Here is a 23,941-nt window from a genome sequence, read left to right on the forward strand (position 1 = left end):
AAATTAGCTGTTTTTATATTTAAAATACTTGCAGACGTTCTTTATGATCCACAGGACTAATCTTTCATTTATCTATCCAGAAAAATGTTCACATAGATAGCAACACAAAATATGCTTGACAATAAAAAATTATTCAAACCCCATTATTTTTGTTTGGCTACCTTTCTCAATACCTGGATTCACATCTGGGCTTGTAGATACACTTGAGTTTGTGGGTCTGGTTTGAATTAAGAAAATATTACATCCATCTATCAGTAAATCCAGCCATGTATTCATCTGCAGGTTCTGTATTTACAGTCTGACCAATATATAAATATCATATAAGGTCAATGGTTCAAATATTTACCAAGAAAATTGAGCCTGGAACACTCAATTTATCACTATGCCTGATACATTTATTCTAAAACCCGTGCTGAAAGTGACTGGATTATTAATCTTTTCATCATTCTTAGTCTTATCTATTTCAAAGTGCCTTTTATGATAAGGGCCCTGCATGTGTATCTACAAAACGCTCATGGTAAATCTGTGGTCCAACAAAAACTTAATTAGCACAATAAGACCAAACTAGCAGGTGCACCTAAAACAGCCAAAAAGACGGTGTAGTGGAAAAATTCACTATGGGTCTGGGTAAAAATGTTTCAACAAAGTAAACAATAAAATAAAATAAAAAATACATAATGAAAGGTCCAGAGGACTAAATAAAATGTTCTATTTATTAAATGAAGACTTAATAGGATTGATTGTGTGTTTTTCACTGGATTAAAGCTACCAATTTTCATGAGGAGGAGTTCAAGTATCTTGGGATCTTGTTCACGAATGAGGGAAGAAAAGAGCGGGAGATCGACAGGTGGATTGGTGCAGCGTCTGCCGTCAAGCGGGCGCTGTACTCCTCTTCACGTTCAGAGGAGTCAATTGAGGTGGCTCGGGCATCTGGTCAGGATGCCTCCTGGACACCCTTCTGTTGAGGTGTTCTGGGCACGTCCCATCGGGAGGAGGCACTGGGGAAGACCCAGGACACACTGGAGGGACTATGTCTCTTGGCTGGCCTGGGAACACCTTGGGATTCCCCCGAAGGAGCTGGAACAAGTGGCTGGGGAGAGGGAAGTCTGGGCCTCCCTTCTGAAGCTGCTACCCCCACGACCCGACCCCGGATAAAGCGGAAGAAAATGGATGACTGGATGGATGGATGAATTTTTATGTAATTGTGCTCACTGTATAAAAAAGTAACAAGCGAGAAATTTAAAATCGTGAAATAAATCCAGGACTGGAAGTCATTCATGGTGTCCTGTAGATGATAGTCAGGAGTTTGGGGGGATTTAGAGATAAACATGATACTAATACTTAAAAAGATTTTAAAAAAACATAAAGCGGAGGAAATAATTTGAAAAAATGCTGAAACTTCACTGAGAACATGTAAAGTCCCTTGGACTGTTTTGTCCATTTGACCTGGGAACTTTCATTCAGAAAGTAAGTGGTTATAACTGTGCTGCATGTGTTAAATCTCCTGGAAGTGGATCAACGTTTTGGCTATTTTTGTTTGGTGAAACGTTATTTGAAGGTACCGAGTTCATATCTTTAATACAGTGATGTTAATAACTGGAATGAATCCCCTCAGAGGACTGACTATTTGCCCAAACACTTATTAAATTGTCCTTGCTGAGGGTGAGGACAGCCAGCTGTTTGGTGTATCTCATTTCTGCTGCGTCAGGCATTCTCCACCCAGGTCAGTTCATGCATAGACTGGTCCACTCCACTAATTTCCAAGAATGTGCTGCCTGTGGCCACCGTCTGATTGAAAAGATGAGCAGCTCCGTCGGACTGCTTAACCCTACTCCAAATGGTATTAAAAAGCTGGCCGGGCATTGTGCCAGAGAAGTCACTTATTGGCTCCACAAAAACTGTCCAATCTGAGCAGCACACTGCAGAACAGCATCATTCAACCTTGTCGTATCATATCAGCATGATGACGGCTTAGCAGGCAGGCTTTTCATTGGAGGTTACGGTTCAGAGACTGCAGGTCCCAGGAGAAAGAAAAAGTGTTGTCAGACAGCATTGATTGCTCTGCATGGTCTTCTGTTGTTTTGCCAACATCTGTGTATCTGTTGCAGCACAAGCTTTTAATGAACTCAAGAGTAACGTGTATGTGTTAGTTCAGTTAAAAGTCTGTTTTGTGTTGTAAAGATGTGGATTACACCAGGAGACAAGAAACAAAGTCATGACAACACATCTCTTGGACATGCTGTTGAATTAGATACAATCAAATGTGCAGTAAACAAGTACATAAGAAAATAATTAAAAAGAAAGCTTAGGTTGAAACATTTTCTACTAGCTTCAAAAACATCAGCATGTAGAAATATGACGATATTAAAGGCAGATGTAACTAGATTACACTGACAATATATTCACACTGAAACTAGACCAGACCAGAATTGCTTAATCTGGAAACCACCAGCATATAAATTAATAGAAAAACCATAAAATGGAGCAAAGTAAGAAAAAATGAATAGAATACAAAAGTATAACTAGGATAGAACAATTTTACCCAGAATATCCCAGCATAAATATTAGTAAGTGTAGTAACAATAGAAAAATAATAATATTTATTTAAATAGTACCTTTGACACTTGTTCAAAGGATTAAAAAAAATGCTCAGTCAGCTTGGCCCAAGGTTGAATGAGGCCTTAATCAGAATATGATTCAGGAGGCCCTCTTCCTGCTTCTTTCAAGTCTTAAATTTAAATGTCAAACTATTCAGAATCTTAAGTTGCCTATGCCAAAAACAATTCAATCAAAATCAATGGTATTCTTATTCTTAATTAACAAAAGTTAAAACTCAAAATCTTTGGTTTGTGTTAAAATTCAAGTATTTATTAAGCCCCCTGAAGGTATGGAGGCACCAAGCAGCTGCTTAGTTCGGTTATGCCTTGGACCGGCTATATTTTTATATTAAAAAACAAACTTTAATAGGGATGAAACAAATTTAAACGTTATTTTCCATGTGATGCACAAGTCTTTGACATCATTTGTGTGATGAATTTACCTGAGCTGAAGCCAGGATGAAGGGCAGAGGTCCTCCAAAACGTTTTAGTGAATCATGGAGCAACAAAGGCTCCACCAGCGCTTACAAACATTTGTAAGTGAGCACAGAAAAAACAGAAAGACCAGCTTTAATTTTACTGCATACTTTTTATCTGAATAAGGTAGCATATGGGTGAGATTTTATTCAAGGTGGATAGCTGAGACAATTAAAAAAGAAAAAGAAAAAAAAAAGAAGAGTAAAAAGCGACAAACACTCCAGACAGCGTGTCACATCTGATCTAATCCAGCAGTGGAAGGGCAATATTTCACCTGCCGAGGTCAAAAATATCCTCAGACATTTGCGTTAGCTTGGTTCCCATGACAACCACTGTGACTGTATCACCACCCAGCCGATTTTACCCAGATTCCAGTTATTCAGCTGCAGAGCATGAGTAGATTTTAATGAAACTCACCCAACAAACCCGTGACAGTATCTTGATATAGTGTACATACCCCTAAATACAATGTAGTGCAAAAACCAGTTCCCTTAATTGAAACCTAATTGTCATAAATAGTCCACCTGTGTTTCAATTTAATTTTGGTAGAAATGCAGCTGTTCTGCTAAAGCCTCAGAGGTTTGTTAAGAGGACATTAGCGAACTATCAGCATCATGAAGTAAAGTTTAAAGTTTAAATAGGTTTGGGTTACAAAACAGCTTTGAATAGTAAGGCACAACTCACCAACATGGCCATCCACCTGAACTGTCCGATGCAAAGAGAACATTTATAATACAAGCAGCCAAGAGGCCTATGGGAAGTCTGGAGGAGCTGCCAGGATCCACAGCTCAGGTGGGTGAACTTATCCACATGACGACCATTAGTCACACAGTTCATCTTTACTGGACGAGTCCCAGTCATCTGTACGATTCCTGAAGAATAGCTGCTAAGCTACAATGTTTAAAATTACACACACAAAAAACACCAGCTAAAATGTATAGAATTACTTTTACATTGAAATTGGTTTTGCCCAGAATCATTATTGGCTTTTTTAAGATGGCCTAAAGTGTCACAAGCGGTTCTAGAAATCACAATGCACTATTGCAGACTCCTAATTTAAGGGTCACACATTAAGACAAATAACACATTTTAGTATCTTGTTTGTGTAAAAGTCCAATTAACTCACAATCTTTCCCACAGATGAACAAAAAATAAATTAGACATCAAAATATTTACATTTCTAAATAAGAAACTACATAAGTAATGCATCTTTTTAACTGTGATTACCCATAATAAATTTAAACTTCTGTAGCCTATTCGCTGAAGTACTCGCTCCAAAATTATTTAAATGGATCACAAAAATCCCAAAATGAATATGTGCCCCCCCATGTAATTAAAGGTCATTTTGTACTTCTTTGTGATAAAAACACAATCACCTTGTGTCATTACATGGTGCATCCTCTGCCATGACTGTATGTCAGAAGCCAGTCAGTCATAAATGTGAAGCAGAGACAGTTTCATCACTTTATTAATGAGTTTAATTATTTATACCAACAAACAAAAACTGTCTCTTTCCCTCCATCCCTCACGTTTTATCATCATCATCTCCTTTATCAAACGGCACCGTCCCCGATAATGACATGCTACCCTCTTTAAAAAAGGGGCAATGGAAGGGTCACCACAAATAAAGTGTCACAACTCAGGAAATTGGGTGGGGATTAAAAGAAAACATGATTAGCTAGCTCTTCATGTAGGAGAATGTTTATGGTCAGCCAGCGCGCTGCGCGCACACACACACACACACACACACACACACACACACACACATTCCCTGCTCAAACTTTCTGTCTGTAAAGATTACCAACTAGACTGACGGGTCAAACCTTTTACACGCAGAAAGCAAAAATAGCTCACAGTCAGACAAAGGAGATGATATATGTCATCTAGATTGATTCGTTTTTCCCTTTTCCTCCACACACACAAACACACACACGTGATTTGTACCCACATCCACTTCCTAAAACACATACACACACGTACGGGCCCCACGTACACAGAGGCTTGTAACATTCCCTTCACATTGAAGTTTAATGGAAAACCAGAATCGGTTCGCATGTGCACCTGCATACAAACAGGATCGTAAATGAGTACAGTATCTTGGATGTGAAATTATTTTGCATCTGACAGAACCAACTTGGATTTGAAAAATAAAAATCCAATGAGAAAGTCCCCAGCCCTCCCCTAAAAACAATACAATAAATAAAACAGTCATGACAACATTAATGGAGGATGAGGGAAAGTGGAGGTGAGGAATGGAGGAAGAGAGAGAATAAAAATGAAACATTTTGTTCTGTATTTCTCCCCTTTCTGAACAAGGGACTGAAATGAAACTGTATTTACAGACTGCGACTGAGGATAAACAGTCCGGCTGCTGCTGCTGGACCGGTCTACTACAGAAAAGAAAAGAAAATTACAAGAACAACAATATAATAACAATAACAAAAATAACAAAATAAAAGGTACTTGATATATTTACAGTTCAGCTGTGAAAAAAGGAGGGAAAAGTGGGAGGAAGAGGAGGAATGGAAGGGGATAGGCTCCGAAAGCTGTCGGGTTTTTCCAGGGGTTTGAGCATAACATCTGGTCAGATTATAACATATCAGTCGGGTCAGCTTGAACTGAACATGCACGTCTAGGTTTGTTTTTTTTGTCCTTTTTCTTTTTCCGAAAGAAAGAAACCCATCTTGTACTGACAGCCGAACTGTTAGCTTAGCAATGCATTGAAAGAGCAACATGATATGAGCGGCCCCCTGCACCTGATGTCAGTCTTTTAACATAATCGAGCCGATGTGAGACACAACACTGTACAGCAACATAATTAACGCGGCGCTGTGCCCCGACGCGTGGCAGGCGGCGAGGCTCGTGTTTTAGATGCGACTGGAGCCCCGCAGCAGAGGCTCCCTCTCCTCTGTGTGACGTTAAAAACTGGCCCCTTTGCTTCCTTCCACTCCCGCCTGGAGATGTGCAATACTTACTGAGAATCAACACCAACCACTCGGCTTTTCCAGCTTGACAAACAAAGCTTATAAACGACAAACCTGAAGCAGCGTAAACTCTGCTCAAACACGCTTCCTCCTCGTCGTGGAAAAAGGCAGTTTAAGGAGCTAAAGCACAAAAACAAAACGGTAAACAGCCGTGGCGCTCCGTTTCTGTACTACCATTTAAAACCAGCTCTCATTTAAAAGGTTTCTCCAGTGAGAGACCAGATTGTTAAAATAACTATTTGGACATTTTTAGAAAGCAACGGAAGATGATCTTCTATAAACGCTGAGCTCTGGTTGGGATGATTGTCAAAAATCTAGCTGTAAATACTCATCGTCATCTCAACTCCAAAGCCAATCAAAAGTCAAATCAGTGGCCACTTCTAAAATATTTTAATGCAAATTAAGTACATTTAAAAAAAGAATGATAAAAGTCAGCTGTTGATTTTAATACAGAAACCCCAGAATGTGTAGAAGACTTTTCCTTATCCTACCGACTTTGACTTTTTATCCGCCCATTTGAACTGCAGCTTCCATTAAACCAAAGGGCAGCTACAAAACGCCGATAAAACAACCCACAGCTTCATGAAGCACGCGGCCGCAGCAGCCGCTTTCTACTGGAATAGTTTTGGAAAAAAAACAAATGCAGAGCGTTTAAGTTGAGTGAGTTTGGTTATCTTTTTCTATTTTAAAGGTTGGAGCCTGGACGAAGCTTTGAGAGGGAGAGGAGCAGGGGAAAGAAAAAAAAGATCTGGGGGGTGGAAAGAAATAATTGGGGAAGACGAAACTGAAATTTGTGATAGAGGGATGGATGCTCAGGTGCTGTTGTTGATGGATCCGGGTGCTGAGCTGGACTGGGCGGTACTGTCCGACACGCTGCCCTCTGCAGGGGAAAAGGCAGCGTTACTATTCACAGGTCAGATTTCAAACACGCTGCAGTCAGTTCACTTCCTCTCATCTCTGTCATAAAAGTCATTAATTTTAAGCAAAAGGTGCCATTAGTTTTTTCAGGATGGATGAAAGACTCAATAGGATCATTTGTCGCATTTTGCGGAGCAATTTCCAGCATTTCACAAGCTTTTAGTATATTAGTGATACATTCAAATAATTCAATTAAGGAATTGGCACATTCTGCATATTTATCACTAAAGCCTTTTTATACAATATTAGAAATGCATTAAAAACAATTCCTTCTTGAATGAGAAAACGTGTCATTGCTTAAAAAGCAATAACAGAACTCCTTTTGTGTAGCGTGATAATCTAGCAGAGGCTAAAAAATATATATTTCCATCATCAACTTGTGGAAACCTCAGTCCTTTCTGCCTGACGTATCCATACAGTGCAGGGCTGATCTGTTGATTATTTTCTGATTAACCGATTAATAATAGCAAAAGGTGCTTAATAGATTTTTTTTTCTTTTACAATAATTTGAACCAAATGCAGCCACAGTACAGATATTAACTTTTTTTTCTCTTTAATTTTTTAACAGTTTTGGGTTAATAAAAGCTCTGAGTGTGTTGTTTCAGTAAATTACCCTTTATTTTGAGTCTTCATGCTGCTGTTTCTGCCTACATCCATCCATTCTTAGAAGTAGAGCTTCATTAAATTGGTTCATGTTTTTCACTCTTTCCCTTCCTTTAAGCATAATCATAATTAATTTTCAGCATGTGGGCAGTGTGTTTATAGAAGCCAAATGTCAACCTGTTGTGTTCCTGAGCGTTTCCCAAACATCCTGACCAACTTTGACAGTTTGGGTCAGATGGTTTGAAATTTGGACAAAACTAAATAATCCTGCAAGACAATAATCCCAAACAGATCACCACTGGTTTTGAAAAGAATAAAGCAGGTTTACGTCCAGCAAGTGTAATGGCCCTGACCTCAACTGCATTAAAAATATAAGGATGAAACTAAAACGATCTGCACATAAAATCAACTAATGGGTGAAACTACTCTTTCTACCAAGAAGACGGCTCATCTATCCTGAATTATAACAGATGCTAGTTGGTCAACTTGTTATGGGAGATTTAAAGATTTATTAAGGTTCTCTGTTTACATTTGAGTCCAGTTCTTGCTTTTGACAATAATTTAAGTTATTTGCTTTTAATCGTTCAAATGACTCATTAAAAGTCCAAAATTAATGACTTTCATGCTGCTGATAGGAAGATCTAAACCTTTAACATCTGAGCTTTTGCTAACATTCACATCTATCCATGTTTGATTTTACTTTAAACAGAAACAAAGACAGTTGGACTAAAATAGAAAGCATAAGCAAAGAGGCTAACTGTACCGTGTGAGGCAGGCGATGTCTGTGCACGAGCGTGAGGAGGAATGAGTGTGGAGTTCAACTGGGGCTGAATGGACAGCTCTGAAAGCAGAGAGGAACAAATTGTCAATTACAGATAAAACCCAGTCAGTTAAATAACAACAACAGCTGCTAACTTATGACAGCAGCTGGACGCGAGTCTAAATCGCTAAACAATTAAGTTAAATGCAGAGGGCAGAAATGAACTGACCAACAGGACTGAAGTTGAAAAGGGGCGGCAGTTCCCGTCCGCTGGGCAAGCGGGTGTTGGGCTGACGCAGCTCATCGAAGAAGGCATGCGCACACGCTTCCAGAGGGGACAGTCTGGAAACGGGGGTGTATTCCAGCAGGCGGGAGCAGAGGGCGATGGCCTCTGGTGGGGTGCGAGGCTTAAACACCTGAGAGGAGAGAGGAAGTCAGTATGTCAGCATCAGTGTATGGACAAAACCCCTCAAAAGAGAAGATTGGGTATGAACAACTGGAAATTTGGGGGGGCAAATAAGCAGAGATTTAAAAGTTTAATTGTATAAAGTCTGTAGAAAAACCAAAGAAAGCAAACCTTTGTCCAAGGATGTGCTTTGATCTGTGGGAATTTAAACTCTGTGTAGTTAGGGTTCATCTCCCGGATCTGCTCCCTCGTCGGCGTCCCCAAAACCTGAATTGATGAAAAATTAATTGTTACCAATCAAGACCATTACAAAAAATTTATATTAAGGTTTCCATTTATATGGTGCATTATATATATATATTAGATATATTGTTGACAAAACATCTCTTGTTTCTTGTAACAAAGCGGTAATCAGAAAAGCTTCATAGACTCGTTTCACTCCTGACTGGTAGCTATTTATTTTTGACACCATGTTTGTTTTTGTTTGTTGTTTTTTGCAAATGTCTTTTTTTCCATGATGGTTTTATGATTCAAATTCAGGGTTTCTACATATTTTTATGTACAAATTCCAGACTCAACTTTCCAAAGTTCTCAATAAATATAAATAGAAACTGCAAAAGAACACCATGAATTTATAGCAGATTCCCTCACTTTGCAAACAGAACATGAAGAAAAGAAACAGGAAGTAAGTAAGGAAGCAGACAAGAAAGTAAAAGGGAAGGAAACCAAGTATGAAAGGGAGGACACAATGAGGGAAAGAAATGTAAGTAAAAAACAAAGAAAGGAAGAACATGGAGGAGCAGGAGGAAGGAAGGAAGGAATAACAAAGGTAAGAGAGAAAGACCAAATGAAAGACAGGGAGGGAAAGAAAGAATGGAGGAATATGGTAGTGAAGGAGGAAGGACACATTGAATGATGAAATAGATTTTGAAACGAAGCCATCTGCTCAGACAGAGAGTTATAAAGTCTGTAGACGTAGGAGAAAAATGTCCTCGCTAAATTCACCAATTAAGAGTTGAAGAAAAAGTTATAGAAAGAACTGGATTTACAAACTAGATAAAAATATGCATCTGTCTCTCCGGTTTGAGAATAAACAATTTCCTCAGCTGCCGTTTCCACAAAAAATGTTACTATATTAAATTATTTTATAAAGCAAAAACAAACACCCTCCATATTTTCATGTCTCAAGTCAAAACCTGTTTTTTTTCCAACTACTCTATTAAGTTGAGGTTATTAACATCAATTAAAAAGCTGCTGTTCCTAAAAACTCTTTACTTTGCTTTAAACTATGTGATTTGTACACCCATTTAAACTGAATTACAAACTTCTTACTAATAAAATAAGAATAACTACTGTTACGTTAACGTGACATGTTATCAACTGGTTTGTTAGTTTTTCTGTCCAGTTGACATCGGAGCGGCGGTACCTTAATGATCTCTACTAACTGGTCCACACCACTGTCCCCAGGGAAGATGGGCTGGCCCAGCAGCAGCTCGGCTAACACGCAGCCGGCTGACCAGATGTCAATGTTGGACGTGTAGTCGGTGGCGCCGAATATGAGCTCTGGGGCACGGTAGTACCGTGAGCAAATATAGGACACATTCGGCTCCCCTCGAACTAGCTGCTTTGCACTGCACAGTTTTTGAAGAGAGAGGGGAAAAAGGAAAGTCAGAGATTGCAAAATTGTTTTGTCAAAGTCAGCAATCAAGAAACAACTAAACAATGAAGTGACTTTCCAACCTGCCAAAGTCACAAAGTTTGAGGATGGCTGTCTCTGGATCTACCAGGAGGTTCTGAGGCTTTATGTCTCTGTGACAAACGCCCTGGGAATGGATATAAGCCAGACTGCGAAACAGCTGGTACATGTACACCTGAGAGGGACAGACAGAAACAATCACAGAGTTAAACAAGCAGTCAGTCTCACCAATTATGAAAAAGAAAAATTCAATATTCCTTTCCCATGTCACAGCATTAAAATTAAATAAAAAATGGGAGGATTAATATAAATGCTAACTGCTGGGATTTCACAGAAAAATAACTTTTGGTGTAGATTTGTCGAGTTTACTTTAATAGATAATCATCAAAAGTACACATTTATGTAATCAGAATATGTAAGTGAGTAAATAACCTCAAATATCACATTACCACACTTTAACATATTTGAAAAAGGGAAAATCTTCATATTTCTCATTTTCAATGTTTTACAGGTCCAATGAAAAGATAGTTTAAGATTCCTGGACAAACTAAATCTTAAAACCTTGTTACAGCGAAGTCTGTCGCACTAAGCCATAGCAGGATCAAATAAAATGAGTTTTAGAAATTCCAGTTTGATGATTAACAGTATTGAAGGGTCATTTTATTCACACAGACTTGGTAATTAATTTTATTTATGTTTTCAGTTGCATAAGCTCTTCATTTTCTTTTCGTTTATTGTTTTTGGTTGTTGTGTTTTGCTTTAGATTGTTAAAATGTCTTCCAGTTCCAGTGTGGAGTATATTTTTCCCAAAATTAAAGTTTATTGGTTGTCAAAAGAGTGAACAGTGCATTATTAGTCCATTATGAATGTATTACTTGAAAATGGTTTCAAAGCAACAATATTATAATTCTGGGACAATTTATTGTCCAGCAAAATCTGTAATCATGACATGCCTAGATGGAGCACCGCTTATTAAAGACTGCTGGGATTTTTTAAAAGCTCTGAAAAGTGAGATATAAGAGACCCACTCTGAAGAAATTCCTGCCTCTCTTGCTCCCCAGAGCTTCGGTCTCTGGAGACGAAGCATGTTTTAGGAGAACCTTCATGTTTGCGTGCTCTCCCACTGACAGGCTGCTACCTGGAGTGAACGCTCCTTCCCTCATTACACAGGAGGCCAGGAACAACTGAGCTGTCAACACAAATGTTTGCACTGCTGCAGTCCCTGTGAAGCATTTCAGTTAAACAAAAGCTGTTTCACACTCAAATATACAAACACTTCTGAGTCATCATGGGAGACCAGGGTAAAAACGGCTTGTTTCATGGAGAATCTTATTTTCAGGCACCAATAAATTTTTGTTATTTGACAAAAAAGGCATTCTTAATGTTATCTGAACGACTAGATCAAAAAGATATAATTTATCACCAAACAAAAATAAAAAGAAAACAATACTCTATCGTACTCACACCAGAGACAAGATCCAGTATAGAAAAAAATAATAAAAACACTACTTGGAATGATCCCCGAAACGTATAAACTAAAATGCTTTTGTTTTAAAATTTCACAACCAAAAAGTTGTTTTCTAGTGGTTCCCAATCACTGCTAAGCTGTATGTGTCACCATGATCCAGTTATGAAGGAAGGCAGCTGACAGACTTCATGAGATACCCACCAAATATTCCCTTCTTCTATGCTTGGCTACATAAAAATGGTTTAAGTGAACACTGCGTGGATTGTGATGAAGCCTGCAGTGACACATTTCTACACCGAAATAGCACAGTGGTGAAAATTCTCCCAGAAGAAGTGTAACTGTCCCCGTCTAAATCTTCTGACATGTGTCCTCACATCTAGGTCGGTGATGTCAGCCTCAAATCTAAAATATGACAATACAATGAAGTTGGCAATCTTCTGCTGCATCTGTGAATTGTACGCAGGAAGCATCTTAACATGACAAATGGTGACTGCCGTCATCGTCATAATTATTGCCATTATAGCCCACGGGGTGCCTTGACAGCAGGCCGAGCGGATTATAAAATAATGGGGGACAAGATGACTGAGTGATGAAAAATGACGGCTGTTAACGAGAGGGTAGAGGGGCTTAGAAGAGAAGGAAACATGGTAAAAACACGGGAGGGAAGAAGAAAAAAAAAATAAAAAGGACTCTGGCAGTGACACGATGGAAATATGTCTGAGACGGAAGAAAAGAGAGAGAGAGATCAGCGTGCATGTGGACGCCTCAGGGGAGCAGCAGGCTGAGGTGGGGAAATGGGCCATGAGACAGCTATAATGTCCCCTCTGCTGCTTCATATGCAGTAAACACAAACACCAACATGAGCAGCGTTTTAACAGGAATCCAAGGGTATTGCAAACGATTAACTCCCATGGGTCCATCTTTTCTTTCTGCTTTCATTATCCTGCTGAGCTGTCTGTGAAAGCAAACAGACTTATGGGTTCATTATATCCTGAGGAGCGCAGAGCGGAAACAAATATTCAAGATTTATACTAAATGCCATTCTATAATAAAAAAATAATAATTACAATCAACTTTAAAGCAGTAAGTATTTTTAAGAGCAAGTTTCCAGGCTAAGATTTGAAGCTGCAATCAGAGGGATGTCAACACTTAGATTCAACTTGTGAAGCAGTTTTTGTGTAAAAGGTATTTTGCAATATTTATGTTGTGCAGAAATTGTAACACAATCTCACATTTCAACTGTTTTTAAGATAAATGCAGAGCAATGAAAATCAAGGTTTCACCAACTCAAATTTAAGATAATTATGAATAGAATTTAATATCTATATCTTCACAGAAATTTACAAATTTTGTCCAGCCAACTGATGATTTATTTGCACTTACACATTAAAGATGCAAAAAAGCTACCAGCTTTTATGATATGATATGTTGGCAATGAGTCACCATTTAGAGTCACAAAAAGCAACAATGATTTCTGAATGAACCTCAAACTTTTGCCAGACAGAAAAGTCCAGCGAGGAAAAGAATACACTGAATATGCGACATTAAATAGTCCTGCCAATAAAAAATTAAGACCTGTGATTAACATGTTAAAAACCAACTTACTTTGTAAATATAGTTAAAGCATTTTAATTTTAGATAAATTAATTTAAGACTTTTAAAGGATGCAGAGACCAGGTAAAAATACACATTGCAAGCTTCTGTAATTCATTTTCCACTTTCTAAATTGAAAAAAATCAGAATGAGATCAATTTTAATGCAATTAAATTTAACCTGAACTATTCTGAAATAACAAGAAATAACTGAAGCCTGCAGATGGGGGTGGGATAACTTCTTAGCACTATGTAGGTGATTTCAGTCTCGACTTACCTTAACATAGATGATGGGAACGATGGCCTTGGCCTTGTTGAAGTGCCGAGCCACCCTGTACACCGTCTCCGGGACGAAATCCAGCACAAGATTCAAATACACCTCGTCTTTCTGGTGCAGACAAGTGAAAGAAAGAAGATTCACTACAAAGGAGAAAACAGTATCACGTCACTGTCAAGCAGACATTTTCTTGATGGATTCTTGAGGAGCAGGATGTGAAGCCACAAACTACATGCTTTTCACTCCAGACTTGTTTTTCCAGATCTGCAACCAGAGCAGGGGGCTATTTTATAGCAGCATTTCCTCTTCAAACACATGCAGGCCAGAATGTGACAGGAAAAGAGGAGTCTGACCACCAACCCTTATTTAACACCACCAAAGTACAGAATTAACCACATAAGTCCTGTATCACATTATATTTGTGCAACAATTTTAATAGTAACATATTTATTCATCCAATTACTAATCATGTATTTTCCCTTGAAACCGTATCTTATGTAGTGTGGAATAAATAAAGTATTAAGAAAAAATATACATATTTTTTAGCTACAGAAACTTCAGTTTATTCCATTTTGGCCCCCAAGTACCAAGATGAAGCTGTGCATAAAAAGTTTAAGAGCTGATTTACCAAAGAGTCATATCAAAACAAAAATAGTAAACATGCTACAAGTATTTGTTGCTGTCCAGAAAAATAAAATCTAATACAGTCACTGCTGACTGATCAAAAAATCTAAGTTACCAGTGACTGATCATAGTCGGGTGTACAATTAAGCAACATAGCTTTATTTTACTATATTCAAGCAAATAAAATACTCTTAATAAAGCAGTAGACTGTGTATCACCAACAAGGGTTGGTATTGTGGAACTATAAACTGGATCACGAGATACTTATTAAAAATATTTTCATCCCAAAACAGTTTTAAAACACGATGCTATGCTGGGCTAAAACCAGCATAAACTTTGAACCTATTTAAGTAAAAACAACTTAATCTAAGGATAGGTTTTGACCCAAATAAACCGATCTGCTTGAATCCGTTTTGCAAAGTTCACTGTAAAGTCAAGCTTTGAAATCTAAACACAAAGTATCAAACCTAGCTGTTCGACCGTCTTGCCCTCACCAGGCACATGAATCATCAGTGATTCATTAAACATTAATTGTCTGGGTGTGGGAGCTTCCTGCTGCTACCAAGAAATTTATTTCAACATAAAACATGAAGTCAACACACACACACCTTCTCTCCGCTCGAGTAGAAGAAGTAGCGTAGCCTCACAATGTTGCAGTGGTCCAACTTTCTCATAATCTGCAGCTCCCTATTCTATAACAGAAAAATAAAACGGACGCTAAGGAGACAGGCAACACTTTCTTGTGATCATCTAAGCAAATGAATGCTCCTCTGTTTTACCTTAAACCTTTTATCTTGGAGAACTTTCTTAATTGCCACCATCTCCTGCGTGTCAATGAGGCGAGCCTGGTAGACCACGCCAAAGGAGCCATTTCCAATGACCTTAATGTCTGTGTAGGACACTTCCTGCGGGCGGTCAGGGCCCTGGCCGGGGGTGGCTACCACCGTCGTCACTTTGCCGCTGTCTCCTGTGGACAGCACAACAGAAACGACTTAGCATGCCTAAATCACATTGTGACAGAAATGAAAATTAATTGATGATGATATGAGGGCGATCTTCTCCAGCAGGCACAGGAGGAGAAGAGGAGATTGATGGAGCTACATACAAAGTAATGTCAGAAGAAAACCTTTCCAGAGGCTATTAGAAAGTGGAAACCTCCAGCAGAAATTTGTGATCAGATTCTCTCAATTTGAGCTCGAGGCAAAAAGTTCAGTTTATAGATGAGTAAATATGGTAGAGGCATTCCCAGACTTGTTAGAAGATGCAATTACAATGACTCATCAAGGTGTTTAATTTTGAAACTACAGAAATTCTAAATGTTTCTTTTTAATTGTCCATATTTTATAAACCTTTCTGAAGTTTTTGTAAAATGAGAGAGAGTACACTTTTATTTTTTTTTATGTTATTTACTGCAGCCTTAACTGCCTGAATAGTAATGGGGTCTAATGCATGTCATTTCCAGAAGCTGTGAAACAAAAAATGCTGGTACTGACTGTCTTTATGTTGTGATATTGAGCCTTTTCCACAGCTTTTTGCCACCTGGACCAAAATATGCCTGCTTTTCTTTCAAATCTAACACCATAACCTAACTTTTTTCTTCTTCTACTGGACTCATAAGGATTTTTATTTACAGACTGAAGTATTCTGTAGTAAAAACAGATCCATTAGAGCACTGTTTAAGGATCATTCAGTGAGAAAATCATTACGTAAATTTAAGGTTTTTAAAGATGTCTCGGGTCTAAAAAAGTAATGAAATTGCCCTTTCGTAGCAAGTCCACAAAATACTTTATAATAAAATGTGAAAATCAAGTTGTGATGCAACAAGTCAAAGATAAAATACAATAATTAAATATAAAACAACATAAAATCAACTGTATTTTTTGTTCTTCAGTTTTTCCAGTTTAAAATTTGAAGGAAAAAAAAAAAGCTTGGTAAACCAAATATTAGTAAATAGATAAAACCTAATTCTACTCTTCTTCAGGCTTCTCAATCCTGGAAACATGTATCATTTTCCTCTAACTTCACATTTATGTACCGTACTACTTTAGATTGTCCTGTCATTTAAAATATCCATAAAACACATTGTAGTTTGTTAATGTAATATAGCAGAAGTGAAAAAGTTTAAATTGTCCAAGGCTCCGCGTGTTTCTGCACCTGATAATGAACGGTCTTTGAAGAGCATCTCATTTAAAGCTGTAACCTATATGTTGGCTCCAGAGACTTCACTGGATGATAATGAAATAGTGACACTTCCTGCAGCACTCCACTTGTTCACCTGGGTGAAACGAGGCTAAACCCTTCAGTCTGGAGGCAGTCATTAATGCAGAACCGAATCTAAATCCAACCTCTGTATGACCTCCTTCTTGAGACACCATTGTGACAAAATCCATCATAAAAACCCAAAACCGTGGGACTACAACTGCATCAAATCTTTTTTCTCAGTAATGCTTCTAAAAACACAATAAGGTCAGACCAATGTCTGACCTCGCGTGACAAAAACAGGCAAAAGGAAGATGCTGAAGATGTAACACTTTCTGACAGCTCTGGTTAGAGTCAAATAGCTGTGTGGTGTTTTATGCCTGTGCATGTGTTAGGTCAGGAATGATTTGACAAATAGGAAACCCCTAAAAAAATACAACACCCCCCCCCAAAAAAAAACACCAGGAGGAGAGGAGCAGCAGTTAAGAGGCCCACTGCCAACAGGCTTGTCAGAGCCTGTGATGAAATTGCGTGGACAGCAGCACACCCAGAGGAGCAACATTTTCTGAGCTTGCTCAGTTTGCTTGTCTTAACAAGACCCTTCCACATTTCTTTTCTATTTCTGTTTTAAAATAGAGCCAAAAGAGATAAAATGCTCTCCAGTAAAGATTTGAAACTGGATTATGACTAAAATTTCACAACTATTAGGTTTTACGTATTTAAACTTTTTATAGCAGTTATCCAAAGCTTCCCAGTAGCCTGTATTATATCCACATGATTAGATCATGATTAGCCTAGATCTGATCCCTCGGGTGAGCAGCGCTGAGATAAGTCAATGTGTGGGGCCTGCGCAGCGCTCCATCACTGCTCCACTCAACAGGCCCTTTGTGTGGCGTTTCAGCACAGCTACCACTTCTCTTAAAAAAAGTTAAGTTAAATGGGAGCACATTAAAAATGAAGAAATGGTGGCATAATAGTGTCTTCAATAATAAATGCAAAGATTAGTGCTCTGCCCGGCTGTCAGAGAGAAGCTCTGCTGTCTAACCTGACAGGTTAAAGAAAATGGATGAGCAGGGTGACTTTCATTACACCTGTACTTCATGAAAAATTACCCTGGAGTTGTTTGTAAGCAAAAAGAAACTTCAGCACACTTTTAAGCTGATAAAAAAAGACTGTCAGTTGTGTGATAAATTACTATTAATATTTTATCATTAGTGGACCTCTAGCACCTTACCTGGCAGTGTTGGATGATGAATTAACGACAAGAAGACGTAGATAAATTACTTTAAAGTCATTAGTGCTTTATAATTTCTTCACCTACAAGTTTTTCGCCTTTTCAACAGAACAAAACGTCTTAACTGACCCACCAGCAGAATAAATTACAACAAACTCAAGATGAACTGATTAATTTCCCTTTACTTCTACGCTGTTAACGCCACATATTGTGTTGCTAAGATTTATCTCTTCCTCTGCTGATTCAAGTACTTTAGCATGCATATCTCAAGGGTGATTACAAATATTAGACACAGCTTTGTCATCACTAAACAGGAAATCTACATACCACATTAGATGGAAGTTATGGGGATTGGATTTATGTAAAGCAGCAGGAGGTCAGAAGCTAATATGGCCGCCCCTGAGTCAGAGCGCTGTTAAAGGCTGAACTGATGAAAGGTTTTAGAGTGGACTGGTCGTGACTCACAACCAGTGTGGTTTATAAGGTTGCCATCACTGCGCTCACTATTTATGACACTAGCATGGATAAAAGTGGGAGACTTTAGAGAGTAGGAAACAACGTGAAATTAGATTAAAAATAGAAAAAGCTCCTCAGACAAATTGAGTTTGTATTTAAGTAAATGTTTAAGGCAACAAGAGGTCAGGTTGAGTAAAGCTATGAAAAAGTAACTGAATGTCTTATATATGTTGGTATTAATAAATAGAAAAACAATTTTAAAAACTCTGTTATTTTAGAATAAGGTAATGGCAAAATAAGTCTTGAAAAAAAGTTCTTCAGATTTCAAGACTAAAACCTGAAAACGTCCCGTCCTTTAAAGATAAAGGATAGGCAAGTGTTCAACACATGGAAAAAATAAATAACAGTAAAAATGACTTAAAAAGCAAAATCTAGTTTCAAAAGAAAAATGCCTTTCTTACATCTGCCGACGGCTATGTAATCAATATCCAAGCCTCTCACATGGAAATCCCTTTGACGGGAATCACCTAAACTAACCTGAATATTACTGATGACAAAATGGGTCCAGACCGTTTATGCAGGATGAAGTGAGGTGCTGCAAAAATGATACAGGAGTGATTGAAGGGGCACCAAAATGGGTTTCAGTCATTGAATTTCCAAGATCCTGCTCCAGAGGAGCAACACTTTGATGCAGTAGGCATCAAGTTTGATCAACGGAGGCTCATAGTCGCAGCGTAAGCCTGACATGAGATGAAAGATTTCAAAAATTGTACAGAGAAACAAGCTGTGATGTGAAGGGTCAAAATAAAGCTGGAAGATAAAAGGAGACGAGCATGGATGCACTAATAACACAGAAAAACCCCAAAAAGATAATCAGTCACACTGCATGACTTTTCCAGAAAACTTCTGACACCATTTGATATTGGTTGTAGTAAATCTCTAGTTTGAACAGGGTTAAATCGAAGGTTTCGGCTCATGTGTCGCACCGAACAAACACAAAGCAGCTATATGAGTTCACAACTTCTAATAGCTGATCTCAGCACAGAACCCGGCTTTAAAGAATCTGTAACCAGATCACACTGCAGACTTTATGAAGTCTGATCAACTTTGTGTGATCACAGCAGCTGATCTGATGACAAAAATACAAACAATTTTAGACGAGTTATTCTTCTGCTATGGCTCACCAATGTTCTGTTTGCAATGACTACTAAAAAAATAAAAATCATGTAGCTATGTAACATTAAACATAGCTACATGATAAACAAGGTACTGTGATTTATTTACTAGCCATATTGAGGATTTCTACATTTTAATTGATTTTTAAAAGCTACAGCAACAATGGGCAAAAAAAGTATTTTTGTACAACCTACCAAAAAGATAAAGACATGAAAAACTGATGAATAGAAATGCTGACTGATGAAAATAAGAACAAATAACCTATTAATAATTAATAGGGTCCTATCAAATGAGTCCATGCCACAGAGTATTACAATTATTAAAAACTTGCAGAACTAAAAGCCAAAATATTTCACTTTAGTCATCCTGATAATATGACTAAAGATGTTCAAGATGTTTTTTGAACAAATACTAAAAATACCTAAATCATGGACAGTTAATTCTATAAAGTGTATAAGATGCTTATTATTTTACAAACAGATTACAGTTTACACCTTTTTAGGTCTGCGCAGGCTTCCATCAGATAATGATAATGAAATTAAACAGAGAGCTCATGTAATTTACTTGCATAACTATCGCCATCATTAACTATCTGAGTGAAGGCAGCACAATATTATAAAATCTCATCTTTCTCTTTCAGGGTTTTAGTGAACATATTATTATTTGTTTTGAAAGCTCTGACTAATAATGTGTTTTCATGTGAATTTATGTTCATCTTTTGGATGTCTTACTTATTTGACCTTTGTGTGAACTATCTGTTGGCGATATACCTGAATTTCCCCTAACGGACAATAAAGGTCACTTTTATTCTATTAAAAACAGAGTAAATCAATAAACTAGTAGTAGTAGCAATACTACCAATGCTGATAGTTAAGTGCTTTACGACAAATTCACAAAAAAAAAAAAAACATATTCCACTGATACGGCAGCATTTCTCACCCTTTAGAATAATATTCTGACAGTATTTCTAACACTGAAATAAAACAGTCATTTTTTGTTATAGCTTCAGCTTGTGGCTCAAACTAAAATTGTGACGCAGTGATCTGTTAGTTTTGCCCTTTTGCACCATCTTGTTTAAAGCAACAAGTAATATTTTGGGTACAAATCCTTAGCTAAGCAGAAAAAAGACATTTAAATGTCTGCACACAAGCCTACCTAAGGGAAAGCCAGACTTAAACTGTCAAAGCAGGAGTTAAATAGCGAATAAAAGATCCATCTTTCAATTATTTCTAAAGAATGTTGATGCCAGCAAAGCTTCATGGTTTTGAGCCCATTTTGATGAATAGAGCTACAAACCTAGGGATTATTTTAAACACTTGCAAACAAGAGAAATCAGTACTGTGTTATATTCATATTAAGTATGTTACAATCAGCAAATCTGCTGTTGCTGTTAGTTCTCTAATAGTTCTCTTGACTCGTGATTACACTACTCGCTGCACCATCCACCTCGAAATCACCTTTTCATTTGCTATTGCCGGTTGCACTTTCAGTGATTCATGTTAACATAAACAGGGCCACAATATAATTTTACCTCAGAAGGAGTAGATCATCAACAATAGTCTGTTAATGTTTTCAAGTACATATAAAAATAACTTCATTAGCCAGTAAATGGTTCAAGCTGTAAATACTTTGTAAATTGTAATCAACTGAGATTTAATCTGTACCTGCAAAAAAAAAAAAAAAAAAAAAAAAAAAAAAAGACATTTGCAGGTTAACTTTTTATGAAAACATCTAACTTTATTAGATATTTTTATAATTTTTTTTTTTTTGCCATTTTGTCACCTCCAACCGACAATTATATCACTTAAGTTATTTTATTGCTCTAATTAATTAGTATCTAATTAGATTTTTCCCCAACATACAGCTCTTTGTGGCTGCTGTTTGTGCTCTAATTCTGCAAGTTATGGGTTAGTGTTAACCCATAACTTGTGAACATATTGAACAATATGTTCATAACTTGTGAACATTATGTTCACCATATTGAACATATGCAAGTTATGGGTTGCATGGGTCCTATCTTTATCTCCTGTAAGATAGGAGACAGCTCCTGTCTCCTATCTTATAGGAGATAAAAGCTGTCTCCTGGGAAAAAAAAAGCTTTTATTTGCAATTATGGGAAACAGTTTCACAATTCTTGTCAAAAATATAAAGTGAATATATACAGAATATTATCCCTAGTTTTTTCTCTCCCATTCCTATAGGTAAAATACCAAAGGTACGTGATGAAATTCGAATGTAGTAAATGAGATTTTTTTCCTCCCAAATCAAAAATTATAGTTTAATAATGTAAAGTAACTATCAAATGATCTGACGCTTACAGCATATGTCTAACTAGCCTGCATTTGGTGCAGTTTCAATCTGAAATTGGAAATAATTTTAATCTGAATTACAGAATTCAATTATTATGTTAACTATGAATGTTAAAAATTCAGTTTTTGTTTCAAGTAAACAAACTGACAGGGCATTAAAAGGGGGATCACAATACATATATTTTAGAGGATCAAAATGTAATGCATGATTTCAATAGAACAAATCAAAATACAAGAATGTCAGCTTTTAAAATGCTGTCGCGGTCTTAATTTTTTCGAAAACATAAATGATCTTCGGATCATCTGAATAGCATTTAATCCTCCTTGGGAACATTCCGCCAACATGCCAATAAATATTCTGTTAAGACGTGTGCACCATCTATTACTGATATGATATCGGTGTGAGAAAACGCATCATTAGATTAGCCAGATTTCAAGACGACGAAAAACTTTAGAGAAGATTAATTTTCCCAACACTTTTTCCAAACGTTAGCAAGTTAGCTAGCATCTACCTCTGATATAAATAGCAGAAAATATGATGTTCTCAGCTTGAACTACTTCCATCCATCATATACAAATAACAAAGAACTGTTCGGCAATTTAAAAAATATTTATTTTTTTGTTAACGTTGAGCTGTGACTACTTTAAGCTTTTCGCCAGCAAAGCTAACGACATTGCTAGCCGATGAAAGCCGTTGATCGCAGCGCTATCTCGGTGAAAAACAAGGCTATCCGGCTAACTGCTATGTTTAGCTCTCCAGCAACAGTCGACATCAAATTTACTTTGACGCCTTTATTTTCAAAGAATACATTCCTCTGATGCCCATAATATCACGTATGACGCACTAGTCATATCAATGTGAATACAAAACTTACTGGGCAGTTTCAAATTTCCAAAGCTCGTCGAGCCGCTTCCACTGGCTTGTGAAGCCCCAGTTTTTCCTGTCGAGCTTCCACCGGCCCCCGCCGATACGGCGCCGGCTGCAGCAGATCCGGGAGCTCCGGGAGGCTCAGCGAATGAGCTGGTCCTGGCCCGCCCGCTGCCGCTCATATTTGTGTGAACTAGAGCCGAGGGCACAGTTGAATGTTTAGAGCAGCAACACGGGCGGACACACTGCCATATGTGTGCGTGTTGTAATATTTGATATAAATTTTAAAAAATTACACTTACAGCGTTCAGTATAGGTTTCCCGTCTCCCCCTTTCTTCCTCTGTAGAACAGTGATGGTGGGGGGACTGGGGAGTTGACGCACAACGACGTAAAGACTGCAATGGTTCATGGGAAATTGAGTTTTTAGAACGAAATAGAAGGTTATTATCTACGGAAGAGGATTAGGGCCACAGGAAAAAAAACAACATTAATCTCAGATTGCTTAGTAAAAAGGCAGAATTCAGACTTTTTACTCTCAAAATTCTGTATTATTATTGATTTTAGTCTGTAAAAACGGTTATCAATTATTGATACAAAACCAAAAGCTCAAATCTTGTGCATTTTTTTGTCTTATATATAATCTGAAAACACACTAAATTTTGGTTCTGATCTAATTAGGGCTGCTTTATCTTTGTGAAATATGACAGATTATTGCCCTTGGTTAAACCAAAACTAGTGATATTCTACACATAGATATTATACAAAGGAGTTTCCTTACATTACCTGTTTTGAAGGGTAATTGTCAAAACAGGCATAAATCAACATAAGGTTGAAATGTTGCACAGTAGACGCTGCCAATCTCAAGCAATAATTTGGCAAGAGACAAGGTACATCTCGAACAGGTCACCATCCATCACAAGGCAACATAGAGACACAACGAGAAAACACCAGAGATAAGTGTAGACAAAATAGCGGGGTAGGCTGGAGGAATTAAAACAAACACATTGACAAGACTTAAAAGGCTTAACCATAAGACAAATAAACGCAAATAAAGGCATTTATTTAATGTATTAATAAGAAAAGATAAAACACACTCTATAGATTCCTGATTTTCGAAAATATTGTGCAGCAGCAACATGGCATACAGAATAAAAAGTATATATACATAATAAAATGTATATTTCAATACCATAAATGTAGAAAGGTAATAGCTACAAATGTTCTAACATAATTCTAACAATAAAATAGATGTATAGCATTGTTTAAGCTCAAACAAAAAAGTAAAATAAACCAATC

General features: G+C 37.5%; 1 protein-coding gene across 1 annotated transcript; it reads right to left on the reverse strand.

Moving 5' to 3' along the window:
• Positions 1–4,524: 4,524 nt before the first annotated feature.
• Positions 4,525–23,597, reverse strand: gsk3ab (glycogen synthase kinase 3 alpha b). The gene is made up of 12 exons (XM_044117929.1): positions 23,429–23,597; positions 22,947–23,040; positions 22,652–22,837; positions 15,182–15,369; positions 15,011–15,094; positions 13,779–13,889; positions 10,486–10,616; positions 10,172–10,376; positions 8,917–9,012; positions 8,569–8,755; positions 8,343–8,420; positions 4,525–6,938 (listed from the first exon to the last, which is right to left on the reverse strand). Exons 1-12 carry the CDS (start codon positions 23,468–23,470, stop codon positions 6,871–6,873), a joined length of 1,470 nt encoding a protein of 489 aa, XP_043973864.1. The 5' UTR covers positions 23,471–23,597; the 3' UTR covers positions 4,525–6,870.
• Between the last annotated feature and the right edge of the window lie 344 nt (positions 23,598–23,941).

Source organism: Gambusia affinis, linkage group LG05 (genome assembly GCF_019740435.1).
Source record: "Gambusia affinis linkage group LG05, SWU_Gaff_1.0, whole genome shotgun sequence".
Lineage (NCBI taxonomy): Eukaryota > Metazoa > Chordata > Actinopteri > Cyprinodontiformes > Poeciliidae > Gambusia > Gambusia affinis.